General features: G+C 39.1%; 1 protein-coding gene across 6 annotated transcripts in view; it reads right to left on the bottom strand.

The window, feature by feature from the left end:
- Nucleotides 1-18,164, bottom strand: part of LOC134211318 (tyrosine-protein kinase RYK) — a 236,412-nt gene that overhangs the window by 54,591 nt on the left and 163,657 nt on the right. For all 6 annotated transcript variants that reach the window (XM_062688071.1, XM_062688072.1, XM_062688074.1 and 3 more), the window contains 2 exons: nucleotides 2,668-2,869; nucleotides 1,609-1,768 (listed from right to left, as the gene is read on the bottom strand). In XM_062688071.1, the coding sequence (XP_062544055.1) occupies nucleotides 1,609-1,768; nucleotides 2,668-2,869 (362 nt within the window). The remainder of the gene's footprint in view (nucleotides 1-1,608; nucleotides 1,769-2,667; nucleotides 2,870-18,164) is intronic.

Genomic DNA, 18,164 nt, shown 5'->3' with positions numbered 1-18,164 from the left:
TTAAAAAAAAATTAAGCATCGGCTTAATCAATAATCATAGAGGCATATGGAGACGCATGATACATTAGGGCAGTTGAAATTTCAATTTTTTTCGAAAATTCCAACTCCCATATGTCTATTAGCATCATTTTGATAATATAGGAGTCCTGGCAAAATTTCAGGCAATTCGGTGGCCATTTAGGGGTGGCGCGAAGTCAATTTATGTTTATATGGAAATTTGTATGGGAAAAACTTTAAATTTATTCAAGTCTCCCTACAACTGTCAAATCGTGATGAATTCAAATAAATATTCCCAACCTCCCTTTTTGGAATCTATGTAAATGAGACCTCCGGATAACATATTAGTAATGAGTGGATTGAACGGTTCTATTGACAGTGTGAATATAGGATAAATGGCTAAAATGGTGTAATTAGCCTCAACGTAGCAGTGGAAATATGAATCAAAATTAATGAGTTACCCACTGGTTGAGCTCAAATAGATTCCAAAAATGGAGGTTGGGGATGTGTATTTGAATTCATCACGATTTAAGAGTTGTAGGGGGATTTGAATAAATTTTAAGTTTTTCCCATACAAATTTCCATATAAACATAAATTGACTTCGCGCCACCCCTAAATGGCCACCGAATTGCCTGAAATTTTGCCAGGACTCCTATATTATCAAAATGATGCTAATAGACATATGGGAGTTGGAATTATTTTCGAACATTTTTGAAATGTGAACTGCCCTAATGATACATTTGTGAATTAGTGCTTCATTTTTTTTGGATTAAACTTGTACAAATTGCATCCAATTTGGTACAAAATGGTACACGTAAGATACACTTGTATGGCAATTTGTATTAAGGCAAACTTCGTCCTGGCCTGAAAGTCCTGACTACTAGTGCGTGTTTTTGGTCTACATGTCGAATACCACGACCAGGAAATCATGAGAACTACAAGTTCAAGCAATTAGTCCCCTTACCTCCCTACTTGATGCACAAATGTTCGAAGGGCTTCTTGGGATAGCTGGATTCATTGTGAGACCCTCGATATTTATTACAAGATAAACAAATATCGTGTCTTTTTAGGATAGATGGAATTTTGACTGGCGCTACAGGTGCTCAAAATCTAAGGGAAGTTGCATATAAACAAAAATATCACGAAGGGGGACATTATCTGATGATTTTTTAAAATATTCCAAAGATATGTACCATCATAGGCAGGCTAAAATATGAAATTGGATACCAATAATCAACTACTTACTTCGACACAAGAAATCATGGTGATTCGGTATTTTATTTTCCCACTGTACATGCTAATTTCCATTCTAAACTGAAAAAAATCCCGACGGAAGTAGGTACAGCAGAAAAGTTGGATACTGTCATTGCCCAAAAGAGTCGAGTGGTGCAAGGCAGGGAAATTGCAAACATTTCCAGCTTTTTAGGTCATTGTATCGCTCCAACGTGGGCCATGATTGACGAATGGGGTGGAAGCATGGATAAACCCGAGGTCGCAATAAATCTTCGATTCAAAAATCACAATTTCTTTGCTGTGGAGAGAATGTTGCCGCATAAAGAAAAAAAAAACAACAACACAAAATTCATTGGTATGTGTCACGCAAGTCTTACAGTTTGAGATTTCCTTTCGCTGCCAGTGGATAGGCAACTTTCGGTGGGCCTGAAAGCTCGGTGACAGCTGCCACCGGAAACAGTATGTTGGGATGGGACACCCCACAGAGCGTTGATCCCTCGGACAGAAGATAGGCCACTTGACTGAGTGAGGCACCGTCTGCAAAACAGAGAAGAGGAAGTATAAAAGGTACATTTTTTCAATTTGATACACGTCGAATACTACTGATTGAAAACAAATTAGAATATTTGCGCGCAGATTAATAGAGCATATAACTTGTGTTGGATTAAATTGAGTTGAACGCTTCGGAAAAAAATAACAGAAACCTGCATTGATATCAGGTTTGAATATCAACGTTTGGAAATGCCATACCATACAACAGTTTTATTCAACAGTGACTAACAAAAAGCTTGAAAATTAATCGACCGTTTTTCATTTAAATTCCGAAAATTTCGTTTTCCAAAAACTTGTTTTAATGTTCGTGTGCCATATTATGAAATATGCATAATTGATATCCATTTGCACAGCGTGTTCGGTATTCGACAATAAGTTTAGCGTTTATTGTTGATATTGTTGTATATTGTTGAATCATTAAAACAGAATAATCCTTAGCATCAAGTTATATTGCCCGCATTAAAACTTTCGAAATTTCACTTTATTCGTAATTATAATTTATTCGTAATATAATAATGATTTGATTTAATTACGCAAGCGTTTCTGTTTTAAATTGTAAATTGAAGATCGAAGACCATATCGCCGCTTGACTCTGATCCTTCCTTGAATTTTCCACAGACGATTCAACAGAGCGAATAGTCATTGGTGAAACTTGGAGAGGTTGGGCAACAAATTGAGAAGATTAATGGTCAGTCACCTATCCGTTTTGGTACGATACGGACACCGAAAGTGGATCTCCGGAATTGAATGCACCTCACAATAGCAAGTAATTAAACCGGAAAGAGGCTTCGGATTCGAGTGGAATTTGATTCCGCACTCGGACAAGGCATCACGGCATATGTATGGCAATTATTCAAAGGCAAAGCAACAATCATCCCACATACCGACAACAGTTTTGATTAGGACGTCCCTAGTTTCTCCGAGCGGATGGTGCAGGACTCCATAGAAGATCCGCCCGTATGTGCCCTCTTGTGCCAATTGTTGGCAGATTATGGTATCCGGCGAGACGGCAATACGTCGGAGCTTATCCTTCGGACTGGAACTATTGCTATGGATACTCCGGGCAGGGGTTGATAGGCTGTACACCTGTGAAGGAGAAGGGAAATAAAACGGAATGGTGAAAGGAAAGTCTACAGAATGAGAAATCAGATAAGTGCATTTGATGTGGCGGAATAGAAATTGGGGATTTTTCCTTTTCAATGCGTAAATACAGATAAGGTAATCCTTGAGCAAACGGGAGTGATTCATGTGAGCATTGTCATTGTACTACAGACTGCAGAAGAAATACAGAGCTACCAAATTTGGTAACCAGACACCTCGCTGTTATCGAGATTGATAATAGCTCAATTCATAATATTCCTGCTGAGAATACAAAATGAATAAAAAAAATGATTGAGAAATCTACCCAAATTACCGCTCCTCTAAGTTATGTTAATTGATGAGGCACCCATTCTGCAGCAATTGGACACCCTTCGGTTGAATGAAACATCAAATCCTTTTATCGTTCCACAACACTCTTCCATCACCATTTTTTCTTCAATTTAAAAACATTGTCAGAAACAATTGGATCCATCTCAAGTTATTTGTATGAATAAAGGGATGCTCAAACAAGGTGGCACAAAAAGGGGAAATAAATTGCGTTTAAACCCCCTATTTGCTCCGAATTGAGATTCGATCTCCGCTGCAGTTCTTCCCCCAAAAGAAATCAGTTCAGCGCTCACAGCGCAGTCAATAAACGAGGGTGAAGGCGAGCCTTGTGAATGTGGGTAACCACGTGCTGAGGAAAGCTATTTGATCTGTCTCCTGCACGCGCCGAAGTTGGTACGATGCCTGCTGGTTTCCCTGCTCGACAGTCACCTGAAACAATATCCCTTCTTTCGGATACCTTGCTGCTGCTGGCTGCCTGTTGGCAATATCATGCCAAGGGATGAACATTTGATCCCTATCCTAATAAGGGATTTGAATAACAAATATGGAGGCAACATTTTTTCCAGACACTTTCGAATTTGCCACTGATGGTATTGAAGAAGAACATTGCAATGGAGTGATGATTAGGGAGGAAGCCTGTGTGTATGGTGTTGGTGAAAATGACTCTCCAGAAATTTTTGCAACTGCTTTCATGAGTTTCATGCACATAAAACGCATACGGTGAAAGTCTAAATATTGGCCTTGGCTTCGACCATCTTTTCCATGAAACACGTCAATTTGAAATTTCAACCAAAGTTGTAGTAAAGACTGTACTCGAAGAAAATGAGAAACACAAAGATAATTACCAAAAAATCATTTTAAGTCGGATTTTCTTCAATTTTTTTTTCAATTGGGCGAAGCTCCGGCGAGTTCGGTGGGTTGAAGCTTATTTGGTACAAAACAACATTGTTATCTCTGTACCAGTGTCCGCAGACCGTGAGACCGCAGGAAAAGTAGCATTCTGGTGACATTCGTTTCGGTAGATTTGCCCATTAATAGGCTGGGTCATCTCGCTCATCTGGTTTATCTCAACGTAAAACGCCTACCCTGGAAATTGCTATGTGCCCTCCTTGATGTTTGCCTCGTCGTCCATCACGGTGCACTTCGGTTCCATCAGCCGCTCTCAGTACAGCTTCCTGACACGTGTTTTGGTTACCTATTTTGATTGTCGTTCCAGTTTGGTGCCTCCCTGACCTTTTAGACGTGAAGACCGGTACGTTTCATGGTTTTTTTGACACACCAGATGGAAACCTCCGCTTTTTTCGCCACATCGCTGATCAAAAGACCTGGCCGAAACTTAAACAGATTCAATACTTCTTTGTCTTCTTGAGATTAGTTTTTTTGTTTTTTTTTTTGCTGCTGACGGTCCGTCGTTGAGTCGTTTGGGCCTCCTTGAATAATTTCACCACCCGTGACACCGTCGAATGATAGATTCTCAGGTGTTTCCCGAGTCATCTGTGGAGTTTTCCACGATGGTGCACACAATTTGTTGAAATGTTTCGATGCAATCTCAATCAACACATGACAAATTGTTATTGTGGCCACGTACCACAGCCCGATATGTATGAGGACATAAACGGGAACCTTCTTACGAGCGTGTGGTGATCCAAAGGTGGCGGCAGCACTACGAGGAGCACCTGAATGGCGATGTGGCAGATAATGGTGGCGGTATGGTAAAGAACCTGTGAGCACGCGCGCAGTACATACGACTTCAGGCTCCGAATCTCCAGGAAATCCAGGAGGACCACAGGCGGAGGTGGGGCACCACACGATGCAATCACAATATTGTTCTCGCAGGCTATTGTTCTTGCGCCAAGTGGTGCCCCACCAAATAACAATAGCTGGCGCCGCCAGTGAGGAGGACCCGATGCCTGAAAAACAACAAAACCCTTGGAGTTGACCAACTACCAGAAGAGCTGTTTAAATACGGTGGTGAAGCACTGGCTAGAGCGCTGCATTGGGTAATTACCAAGGTTTGGGAGGATGAGGTTCTGTCGCAGGAGTGGATGGAAGGTGTCGTGTGTCCCATCTACAAAATGGGCAATAAGCTGGATTGTAGCAACTACCGCGCAATCACATTGCTGGACACCGCCTACAAGGTATTCTCCCAAATTTTATGCCACCGACTAACACAAATCGCAAGAGAGTTCGTAGTACAGTACCAGGCGAAATTTATGGGTGAACGCTCTACCACATAACAGGAGTTCACCGTACGTCAGGTATTGCAGAAATGCCGCGAATACAACGTGCCCACATCCCAAGCAACACCTCTTGTTTCTCAGTGAGTAACAACAACTGTGGTGTGACTTACTAAAGGTCTGACGTATGCACAACGCGTCGTATTTGGAACTCCTTTGTGACACAAAAAGCGCAAGAGGTGGAGCCTATTTGCAACTTCTTGCGGCTACAATGAAAATAAAAACACAAAAACCAATCGGGAATCGAACCATGGACCTTGAGATTTGCAATCTTTTACTATAACCATCACACCAACAGTTCTATTTGGAGATTCTGCTACAAGTGCACTACATAAACAACAAAGTCATTTGTAACTTCATTGTACCTTATACGGAACATGCAGAGGACTGTCAAAACTAAAATACTGCTCAGCTGAGCTCAAAGTGTTTTGCAACATTTCAGAAACATTGTCGTAACAGCAATGAACCGAAGTGTTATTAATACTGCAACTTATCTGTTTTGTTTCTGATATGGAACACATCGAATTTTAAACCACCCAAGAAGTCAGATGAGTAGAATATTGCGACGCCACTTAAACGGAAATGAAACATTGCAATTTTCTGAAACTGGGAAGTGGCTTTAATGTGACTCGATGTATTGCCAGTGTCTTCAATGCAATTTATTAGGAACAAACACCTATTTGAAAGATGTTGCGCGTGCTGCTTGGGATATCATCCATTTATCGACTTCAAAGCCGCATATGATACAATCGATCGGGACCAGCTATGGCAGCTAATGCACGAAAACGGGTGATGTGCGTAGCTCGAGTTTCAGGGGCATTCTCGAGTCCCTTCGAAACGGGCAGAGAGTTACGGCAAGGTGATGGTCTTTCGTGTCGCTTTGGAAGGAGTAATACGAAGGGCAGGGATTGACACGAGTGGTACGATTTTCACGAAGTCTTTCCAGTTATTTGGTTTCGCCGACGACATTGATATTATGGCACGTAGCTTTGAGAGGATGGATGAAGCCTACATCAGACTGAAAAGACGAAGTAAGGAAGAGGCTCAAAAAAGGACAACGTAAGCCACCCACCACGAGTTTGTATCGGTTATGACAAAATCAAGGTGGTTGATGAATTTGGGCTCACTGGTGACCTCCGATAACGATACCAACAGAGAAATTCAGAGACGCATCATGACAGGAAATCGTACGTACTTTGTACGTTCTAAACTGACTATCTACAAAACGCTTATTAGACCGGTGCTCGTGGAGGACCAACGTGCACTTGGAGTTTGCAAAAGGAAAGTGCTGAGTACCATCTATGGTGTGGTGCAGATGGCGGACGGTACGTGGAGGAGGTGAATGAACCATGATTTTCATCAGCTGTTGGGAGAACCATCCATCGTTGACACCACGAAAATTGGATGAATGCGATGGGCAGGGCACGTAGCCATAATATAATCCGGTGTAAATGGTTTTCGACAACGATCCGACGGGCACAAGAAGGCGAGGTAGGTGCACAGCGAGCAAGGTGGATCGATCAAGTGGAGGACGATTTGCGGACACTCCGCAGACTGCGTGGTTGGCGACGTGCATTCATGGACCGAGGAGAAGATTTCTATGCACTGCACAGGGCACTCCGGCCTTAGTCTGGTAAAAATAAATAAATAGTTTGTCTCATTCATCGAGTACAAGCTTTAGCATGTATAGCACCTTCCCTGAAAATGCTAGACAAGGTACACAAACAATAACATTACGTGTTTGGACAAACTGATAGAATCTGGAAAACTGAACTTATCAATAAGAAAGGTAACAAGCTGGAGTGTGAAAACTTTCGAGTGATTGCCATTCTAAATGCCGCCTACAAAAAAATCATCATCCATCGTCTATCACCAATACCTAATAGTGTATAAGTTCGCGGGAAGTAATCAAACCGGCTTTGTTAACGGCCGCTTGACAATGGACACAATCTTTACTGTACGGCAAAACTTTTAAAAATTCCTTAAATATAAGGTCCCAACGCATCATCTGTTTGTCGATTTGAAAGTGGCACACGGTAGTATAGGCGGTCTATACTAGTCTACAAAGTGTTTCAAAGTAATGTAAACAAGCTGTCTCTGCTTAAATAATGTTATTATTACCACTTTCACAGACCTAGGAAAATTCGTTCAAAAACGATCAAAGGCTTCGCTTTTAGCCCATAGTGAGGTTTAAATTTCGGTACACCGTTTGAAGTTTGCTCTATGACGTGCTGCTTGATGGACGAAGAAGGGAAGAGGCAAATACAAAACATTCACTTTATACTTTGAAATCAGGGATGCCAGATACATTTTTTATAAGTCTATTTGATATGATCTACAGGGTCCGGCAATTGAAGCGCTACATTAAAAATAAACAGATAAATTGAACAATGATATGGAAATGCTAATATCATCTTCCAAACTTGGACGTACCTGTTCATGATAGAATTAGAGGCGAAAGTATAGAATTGATAGTTCCGTTAGGATACGGATACCACAAGAGCTCCCGCAGGCTCGAGCTCGAGCGATGCGTTCCTCAATCGTCAACGTTGAGTGGGTAAACTCAAGGACGAAAAAGATGAACCTAACCAGTGAACTTTTGAAAAGTGATATGTTTTCTTGTAAAATTGAAATGAAATATTTTTGGTTGGACCAATTTATCTAAATTAATGATTTCGTGTGTGTTACTTCTACGTGAAGTTAAACGATTTACAATGATATGGAAATGCTAATATCATCTTCCAAACTTGGACGTACATGTTCATGATAGCATATGTTTTCATGGCAATTTATGAATTTCAAAGTGCTCAACCCAAATCCAAATAAATTAGCCAAACACTGATTTAAAGTTTATTTAGTAATAGTAGAATTTTATGTCGAATTGTTCATGGGCATGTTAACTTCATTTCCTGCAAATCTGGGCTCATTCGGGCTCTTCCATCCAATTTCCTGTACGAAATAGTAACAGAGGTGTATTTTCCCATATATTTCGGCTGAAACCCCCATATTAAATTCAAATCAATGGACTAAACCACGATGACGTCACGCGTCGATTTTCAGTAAGAAGAAAACCTCATCTGAGGGCAAAGTTTACGAAAAATGAACATCAACGTGAAAATCCGGTGAACTAAAAGCTCCGAATTCACTCAAATGTTCATCGGCCCGCAGCGGATGTCATTTTTTCGAGCGAAAAGAAGAAGAATCGTGGAAAAAGAAGACGCTCGTGGTTAAGTCCATTGCGCCAGCTTATGCAGGGGCCCTCCTTAGCCGTGTGGTAAGACGCGCGACTACGAAGCAAGACCATGCTGAGGGTGGCTGGGTTCGATTCCCGGTGCCGGTCTAGGCAATTTTCGGATTGGAAATTTTCTCGACTTCCTTGGGCATAAAAGTATCATCGTGTTAGCCTCATGATATACGAATGCAAAAATGGTAACTTGGCTTAGAAACCTCGCAGTTAATAACTGTGGAAGTGCTTAATGAACACTAAGCTGCGAGGCGGCTCTGTCCCAGTGTGGGGATGTAATGCCAATAAGAAGAAGAAGAAGAAGCCAGCTTATGCAATAACCGATCAGGCTGAAATTTTCAGAGAATGATTTTCTTACCTAAAGGCAAAATCCTGGAGGGTGCCTCGTAGAATCCGACGACTTTTTTTTCTCCCCATACTAGGCTGGGCCACTCTAAATGCAATACGTATTTTGTATTATTATAATCATTCAAATTTGAATAATTTGCTAATTCGATGGTTTTAAAACAATGCATATTTGACAACATCCTACGCGCAGAAGAATCTTGTACGATTGAAACAACTATTTCGATTGTTGCATCAAACAACGTGGTCTTTGTTATATAGAGTTTCCATTTCCCGGCCATTTTCGTTGTCCCGGGATTCGGGATGAACTTGTTCGTATATCCCGGGAAATCCCGGGATCCCGGGATTTTTCGATATTTCCTTAAAAAACTTATTTTTTGGTTTAAAAATGATTTTTTGCAATTCCTGATCATAATATCTGGTTTACAGTTCGTCTTTGAGTGACAAAACGGCCTACTTTTCCATACCAACGAAATGGGTGCTTTAATGAACATTATGCAACTCAAATGGGTTGCATAATATTCATTATAGCACTCATTTGGGTGCTATAATGAAAAACCAACATCAGAACAGTAGTTACATGACAACATTTTACTGAATTAGCTTCGGTAAGTGCTCAAATAGTGTATTCTATGCGCCCCGTAATAAATTAAATAGTTTGGTGAACATGACATCAAAAATTTCCAAAGTCAAGTACATCTATCACTTCACGGCTTATCGAACTATGCAATGTGACACGGTAACATGGAATCTGATTTTGTCCGCAGCAACCTAATTTATTGGCAAGAATGATCATGTTAAGTAAATTAGACTGTACAATTTTGGTACAAATTTATCAAATTTAAGTCAATTTTTTGTCATTGCAAAAAATAGCGTGTGCAACTCGTTGCAAAACTCGATTTTTTCTGCACTCGTAGTATTTATCCAACCCGGCAAGCCTCGTTGGATAAACGTACAACTCGTGCTGAAAAAATCATCTTTTTGCAACTTGTTGCACAAACTACTATTATGCAATGTTCAGGGGTAAAGTTTATGTTTTAGAAAGGCCAGATTACACAGATTTCAAATTGGAACTCAATTCAATTCTTTCGATTCTTTCAACAAAAAAGAAAACGACTTCAAAAAGCAAATAATATTCACGTTTTTCTCGGAAGGTAGAGTACCCTTTTGGAATATATGATCGCCGAGTCCGAGAAGAAGGGTTCGCTGGCGATTGAAGTCGGCTTGACTGTTTGCATTGTTTTGAATATGCATTGGGTTTAGACAGTTTCTGGGAATGCATTCAATACGCTTGTGACGAAAGATGGAGGATGTGCAGTAGAATCGTACTGGGCCCATAACTTATTGGAGATATGGGAACCCCCTCATATAGAAATTTTGTGTGAAATCATTATCGGAGTTTGATAATTTAACGTTAGTTAACTCGATAATTTAACGATAATGGGGTTAATAGATTACGCGATGAAAGTTGGTATATAATTTTGACAGAAGCCGAGAATTGGACAAATTGATTGCAGCCTGTTGACCAGAGTTGATTTCGATCGAAGCGATTCACCAAAAAAAAATAGGCAGAGCATCGGGATCGGACCACTTGTACTTGCGCATGTGATGGAATGTTTGTTTTACGAACGTCGATTGGAAGGACATGAATTGGATCAAGAATTGTTTTGGAGCCAAGAAGCTCCGGCGCGAGGAGATTAGCAAGGCGAATATCAGCTAGTGTACACAATTACACAACTTTTTGGTAGACGGGAGATGGGTAGGAAGCAGGCGCCAAATAGATGTAGCTGATCTTGTACTGTAGATACTTGTCGTTTAATTAATAGAGAGCTATAGCTGCTGGAAAAGTATCAGTCAGTAGCCCTCCATTGAGTGGTATAGGGAATCTATTTTTTTTGTGAAGGTGTTCTTTTAACTCTCTCCGATATTTCCATGTCTGTTCCTCTCTTACTAATTTAATAATAAGATGATATCGATTGTGCATCACAAAGAACCTTGGCTCCGTGTACATGCCTGAGCCTACCAAATAAGCGACCTTGGAAAAAAAAAATCATGTCTGATGGGAGGTTTTTATGATTTGAGTTTATCACCTAAGTTGGGTTTCGCATTCAAAACAAATAACTTTTTAAGAAGAAAAATTACACTATTTGCGAACCGGAAATGAAACAGTATTTTTTGTCCCGGGTATCCCGGGATTTTCGGGATTTCAAAAATAATATCCCGGGAATCGGGAAATCCCGAATTTTCTGAAATCCCGGGATTTTTTGTCCCGGGATGTCCCGGGATGGAAACTCTATTGTTATATGAACCTTCAAAGTAGTTTTTTCAATGATGACTCACTGCTTTATTCAACTGTGCACTATTGTTTTTTCAATCCTACATCGCATGATGGGAACAATAATAATATCGTTCTCTTGATAACCATTTCATGATGTGCAGAAACTTTATAGACTGATCAACATGAATCATCCTCTCCACATGAAATGAGAAACGGGGCAGAGGTAATGTGGATGACTCTCACTCCCCATGTAACAAGATCGATTCTATTTCTGTCAATTTTTCCTCTTTTGTTGATGTCATCGCATTACCAATAAAGTAGTTTCGCAGCATTACCGAAAGTAACAACAACCATAAATATTGTTGTTTTCTGATGTATTATTTGACAGTGACAGCCGGAAAGCATGGTTGAAACAAATATATTCAAGAGTTGAATCAACTATCGCGTATGGTTGATTCAACCCAATTTTTGGTTGTATCAACAATAAATATTGTTATTCTTAAACCAATGATATTGCTAGTAACGGTTTTAACCCGTTAATGTGTTGTTCGGCAGGCGTAAACAGTTCTTTTGATTCGTCACATATTTTCAGAGGTTAATACAAGAACGCGCTAAATCTCTTCACGCATAACTCTTGCAAGCCCGTACTTCGCATAAATTGAATCTTATTCGAACTGTATTTCAACATTTTTTCGCCTGTCTTCGCACAGTGATAACCACGTTGTAGATATAATATGTTATTATGAAAAAGAAATAAAAAAAATAATAATGAATAAATTTTTTTTTTTTTTTGTGAAGGTTTACTGGCGGGACTCTGAATAGAGTAGAAACCTCTGCACCAGGCCTTTGATGATACCGTTGCATAATTCCGTTCGAAGCAGTTTGCCAGCCGTACACGGAACATGTCATCCAAGAAGACGCTGTTGCAACTGAATCAGAGGGAATTACGTTCATAGATAGTCAGAGAGGTCTCATGCTAACTAACATCGTAATCGTTTAAAGTCATTTTTGTCATTTTCTTGTCAAAGTCACATTATTCAGCCAGTTTTTATGCTATTTAGACGTCTATTGTCATTGTACGCGTTCAAAATCAAACGATGCAGTTTATTAGACTCACATGGAACATGCTGCCCAATGCTTCATCGTAGAAACTGAGACGGAAGTTTTTTTTTAACAAATATAAGAAAGTGTTCAATTCCCGATTTATAACAAAATTACAAGCTAATAACTTTTGAAGCAGTTTTCCAGCCGTACAAGGATCATGTCGTCCATTAAGACTCTGTTGAACTGGCTCAAAAGACATTATATTTACAACTTTAATAGATATTCTCTCCCATTATCTCATTCTTAATTATATAGTTTGATGTGTACGATGTCATTTTTGCCTTTATGGTCAGAAGGTATGAAGTATGGGTTTCTCGAATTACTTTGTTTACCTGAGTTATTGGTTCTTCATTGTTTTCGTTCTGTGTCAATACTATCAAACACAATGTAAGTTATGTCTTGTAAAAACTGGAAACTGTTCGTGCATTTGGTCTATTTTATTGTTATTCCTTTGTCAAGGTAGTCTAAGACTATTATTATGTGCTAAGAAGTAGCTTAATCGTTTCTTAACTGTCAATATCTATAATGTACTATTGATCAGTTATGAGTCAGCTATAGGATTCACTTTTCGGTGGCAAAGTAAAGCTTCATCACGCCTATTCCCTACTATTAGTAAAAATTATCGAGAATGAAGCCGTCATAAAATTCTTCATATACCATCATTCTAATGTGTGGTATTTCTATTATGGCTGTTCGCAGTGAGACATAACAAAATAAGACTGGCACCACGATCCTAGTTTTGAAAAAACGAGCAATGGGTAATGTTTTCAACATAACCGCGAGTAGACGTAGGACTTGTATTAACGTAACGTATTTACATTTAACTTATAACTTTGGAGTTTGATTATAGTATTGATATTGGAAATGACAACTTCCATGCTGTGTACAAGTATTAGCAATTTGTTTATTCAAAACTTCTGGAAATAAAACTAATAATTAAATACATAATTAGAATTGCTTTGTTTCTAACTATTAAGCTCTTATTTACTCAAGCAATTGTAGGGTATTTATAGATTTCTTATTAGAGATGAGCCAGCCCTGGACTGAAAATTTCTTTAATAAAGATGAAAAAAAAAAGATTTCTTATTGATGATAGTATTTGAAGTTTAAAAAATTTGATTTATAAAATTGTTAGGCATGGGTAAATGTGCTATTTTAGGGGAACTGTCTCGTTTTCCAAACAAAGAAATGCTGCACCAATTTCGTTGCTTCTATTTGCTAACATGCGTGCTTACTGATGAAAAAATCACAACAATAAGAAACAAGTTAAGAAGCAGTAACCCTATTAAAATAGAGGAGGTATGTACTGCCAATACATCAACGAAAAATTATCCATCGCAACCGACACCAGAATGGCAAAAAATGCGCCCACTTCTTTCATGCATATTCGCAGACCCACCGGCAGTTCTACCGCTGGTGACTGCATGCTGTCGCTGTGTAGGTAAAAAGCGAACGAACGAACGAAACGAAAAATGCGCGAGCAAAAAGCACGTCAGTACGCGCTGCTGTCACAAATTGTATTGACTCGCACACGGCAGGCACTGCTTCTTTTATACACAAAGAAAATCTTCCGGTCCGACCCGAAGGCCCGTGACATACCGAATTCTGATGTCCGTGTTAGGAATGCACGGGATTGGTTACATATGAAATTTTTACTGGCTTTGACAAGAATTGAAATTTTCAATAGCTTATCGTTAAGAATCTTAAGTTTCAATGAAATAGACAAAATGGTGGAGAGTGTCCGAGTCGATTGATATATAAATCCTAAAAATCCATCGAAAGATAAAGGCGCTAGTAGCGTTCAAAATCTTCCCTTCCAGCGTAACGCTCTCGATTTCCAAAAATCTAAATGACACCCAGTATAGTAAAGAAAGACGTAAGTCCTACGTCAAAACTTCTACTCAGTGAATCTAGTCATTTCCTTCGAATGCCTTGAATACATTGTGTATCAATAAATGCCTAGCTAGCCAAGTATAAGCGTGGCTACGACTCATCGTCACAGGGAACGCATCAGAAAAGTATTGCCGAAAAGAAGAGAACTCACATCATTATCACTGATGAAAAGGCCTCTGCCTGACTGCACTACCATTCAAGACTCCAAGACACGATGTCCGTTGGATTACATGCAAATGCCGTAAATTAGTGCGTCAATGCCAGATATGTAACGCGGCACCAAACAAAAATAGTCAACATGTGATACCACCACGACAGGATATGTCTTTGGTTGCCATATCAGTGCTAATGGCGTAAGCCGACCCACCGCGGCAAGGTAACATATCCGAGGGGAAGGAAATAAAAAAATAATAATGAATAAATATATAACAATAATATATATAGTGTTAATAAAATAGTATCGAATTGAATTTATATAATAAATTGACACATATATGTGTTAATCCAATATATATAAAAAAAATCAGACATTTCAATATATTGTGTAAATACAATAATGCCCAAATTGAACTATTTGAAATAAATGTATAATCCTTCATTTCCGGTTTAGATGTGCTTATAAAGCTTTATCAATGACAGGACATACTCTAGTACTACATCATATTAAGCGTGCAAAAATGAGAACATCGCATCGAAGAGCTTCGAGAAAATTGCTTGAGGCAGGAAGGTTCAAGCGTTTTGAAAAGCCAGTTTTGAGACAGACGTGTTTGAGTACAGTCGTAATACGAGTGGTGTTTGAGCACAGTTGTGACAGTGGTGTAAAACAAAATGGAGAACGCCGACACACGTTACTATCCAAGCCATTCCTGGGTGGAAGTTAGGCAGAATAACAGCGATTTCAACAATTCTTGTTCACACATATGACCCTCTGCTAATATTCAGTTTCTATTCATTTCACACTTGCCGCTCGCTTGCGGTGTCAATCGAATAAAGGTCTTCATTATTTTCATCCACTCCCTTTCATTTTGAGTAGTATAACTATCACCGAAAAAAGTCAATATATTAATTTCGATAAAGTCATGCAGTGATCAAAACTATCTCAATCATGTTGATTTTACCACATTTTTTTCTCCGTGTACGTTCGAGGTTTTAATAATCAAAAAGTAGGTGTAAGACTTAATCGAGTCAAGCACGAGATACTGAAGACAAGAGTTTGCAGTTGCCATCGAACAAGTAAGTGCAGTACGTGTTATAGTCGTCGGGAAAGGAAAGTAAACATCTATCTTGTGTTCGGTGGCTCATGCGCATGTATTGCGCTTTGCTTCGGTCGAAACAAGTGCGATCTTCAATAGTTTGCAGTAGCCATCGAGCAAGCGCTGCGCTTTCGTTCGATCGTCCAAAACGCGATTCTCCTCAGATTTCATATGCCACCAAGCGTGCATGTTTTAACTTTTTACTCGTCGCGAGACAACGTATTAGTGTTATTTCCCATCCCATAGATCGCATCGCTTACCTAAGTGAATCGAGATAAATTTATTCTTTGTAACTAAAACGATATCCTATCCCAAGACAATCGTGGAGACGCAGAGGTATACTCGGTCTCTAGTAGCAACGAGAGTCGGACTAACAATACTTCCCTTCCTATATGACAGTAAAGATGTGGCCGGCGCCGTTATTGACTTTAAATACTTGAGCTCCCGAAACGTGTACATTGAGAATGGGTAGCTAATCCCAAGCCCCATTTATTGGGTTCTCTGTACAATTTCGCAAGTTCACTCAATCACGGAGTAGCAACTACGAATTGTGCGGTCATAATGCTCATGCTCTTATGCTCAAGCGATAGACACTGAAGACAAGTAAGGCCACTGTTGAGGGCGGCATACGTTTTCTTGAAGTTACTTTAGTTACAATCAATTGGTGGAAAAGTTTTTGTTGACGATCAATATTATAAACTTCAATGCATGTTTGAAGTTTAATTTTCAAAATTCTACACATAAATAAAAAAAACTATTGAAAATTGAGAAATTTTTTGTTCCTCCGTGTTTTTGCTCGTGTACCTTTGATGAGTGAAATATTTGTAGTTCAGCATTTTTCCACAAATAATCTTATTTAATAGAAGGATAAAGTGGTGAATGATACATTTTGAAATATGTATCCAACTATTTAAACAGAAAATAAAAAAATAACCCTGGAGCCTTAAAAATTGCAATATATTAACATTGAATGAGAATTTTAAAACTCTAAATAGGTATGTTGAAAAATAAAAAACGATGAATAGATTTAAGAAATAATTTTATTGGAATTTTATTGGAATTTTATTGAAATACTCGAAAAACAAAATTCAAAATGTAAAATTGATAATATCGCGAATTAAAAATGTTTATTGCCCAAAACCTGTCGAGATCGATTTGAGAAAGCAAAGTAGTGATTTTGAGCGAAAACAACAATTTGGGTTGTAGAGGATTAAATGGGATAATACTATCTCGTCTTATGGAAGGTGAAGATATGTATCTCTTTCTCGGCATCTGGTCTTATAGTTTTGTCCGACACTGTATTCTACTAAAAAGGTCTAAATAATGTTCTTTTCATTATGTATGTTGTAACATTAACATCAACAAAGAATGGAATTGAGGTCTTTTGGGTTTACAAACGCAGAGCATTTGGTCTTTTGAACTTTCTTGGGCTTTCGAAACAATCCCCTTTTTGTTTCCGAAAGGAATCTTTCTAGGCTTTGGAATCCTAATAGGATACAGATTTGATATCCCTTGTACAGAAAAAGAAAAAAAATCCATTGAGAAGCCCTGGTGGCTAAACACAAAATTCCGAAACTATTCCTCTCGAAATTCTAATTCTGCTTTGGTAGCCCAACATAATTTCGTTCAGAAATATAATGGAATTCTTTCAAGAATCCCATAACTTCGTTCGAAAACTCAGAGAAAGGATTTGTTTGGGGTTTACGAATTGAGATTTTTTGGTTCTCTGAACGATGTTCTTTTTGGCTTTCTGGAGGAACTCTCCTGGGCTTTCGAATCGATTCCTTTTGCACTTCCGAACGAAATCCCTCAAGGGCTTCGGTATATCTTTGAAATCACATAAGTATTCTAATCAGAATCCCTTGTCCAGGAGCAGAAAACGATTTTGCTCAGAAGCAAAGAACGCTCCAATAGAAATTTCAAAAGTAAGCATACCGTTCGGAATTCTAGAACGATTTTGTTCAGAAACCCGTCAGAATTCCGTTTGGCGGTTCCATCGTTTTTGCTTGTGTTTGACGTTTGCTCACTATCGTTGCCGTTTACAGTGCATTTAGCATTGGGCGATAATGTTTCCGTGACGATGATTTTGATTGCATTTTGCTCTAAGTGAGACGTCTGTTTCTCTGTGCCAGAAGGTTTACCTTCGGAAATTAATATAATAGAATTTTGTTCGAAACCCCCCGAAAGAAGTCTGTAAAGGTCTGTAGCTTCATTAAAAAGTCTGTATAATGTCTGTAATCTGTATGATGTTTGTATGCAAGACCAAATGTCTGTATGTTTGGCATCCCTGATTGAAAGTGGGATCACGTGAGGTGTTTGAACGTGATATCTTCACAAGCCGGTGCAGTACCGAGGAGGCATCGTTCAGTATGGCAGCGTGATATAAGCACGCTTCCTTCGTTCATCAGCAGTGTTTCAGATGCGAGCCTGCATTATATACCTCTCTTTTACACATTCATTAAAACAGAAATGCTCACTTCAGTATAAGTGAGGCAAGAGAGTTAAATATTCTTTGCACCAGTGGGTGCTTTGTTTCACTCTCCAACTGTTTCGTATAACAGTGCCATCTCCTCGGGAGTATCTCTGGTGCTGAAGCATC

The sequence above is a fragment of the Armigeres subalbatus genome, chromosome 2, assembly GCF_024139115.2.
Source record: "Armigeres subalbatus isolate Guangzhou_Male chromosome 2, GZ_Asu_2, whole genome shotgun sequence".
Taxonomy (NCBI): domain Eukaryota; kingdom Metazoa; phylum Arthropoda; class Insecta; order Diptera; family Culicidae; genus Armigeres; species Armigeres subalbatus.
Note: the sequence above shows the minus strand (reverse complement) of the source record. Positions and strands in the feature narration are given on the sequence as shown.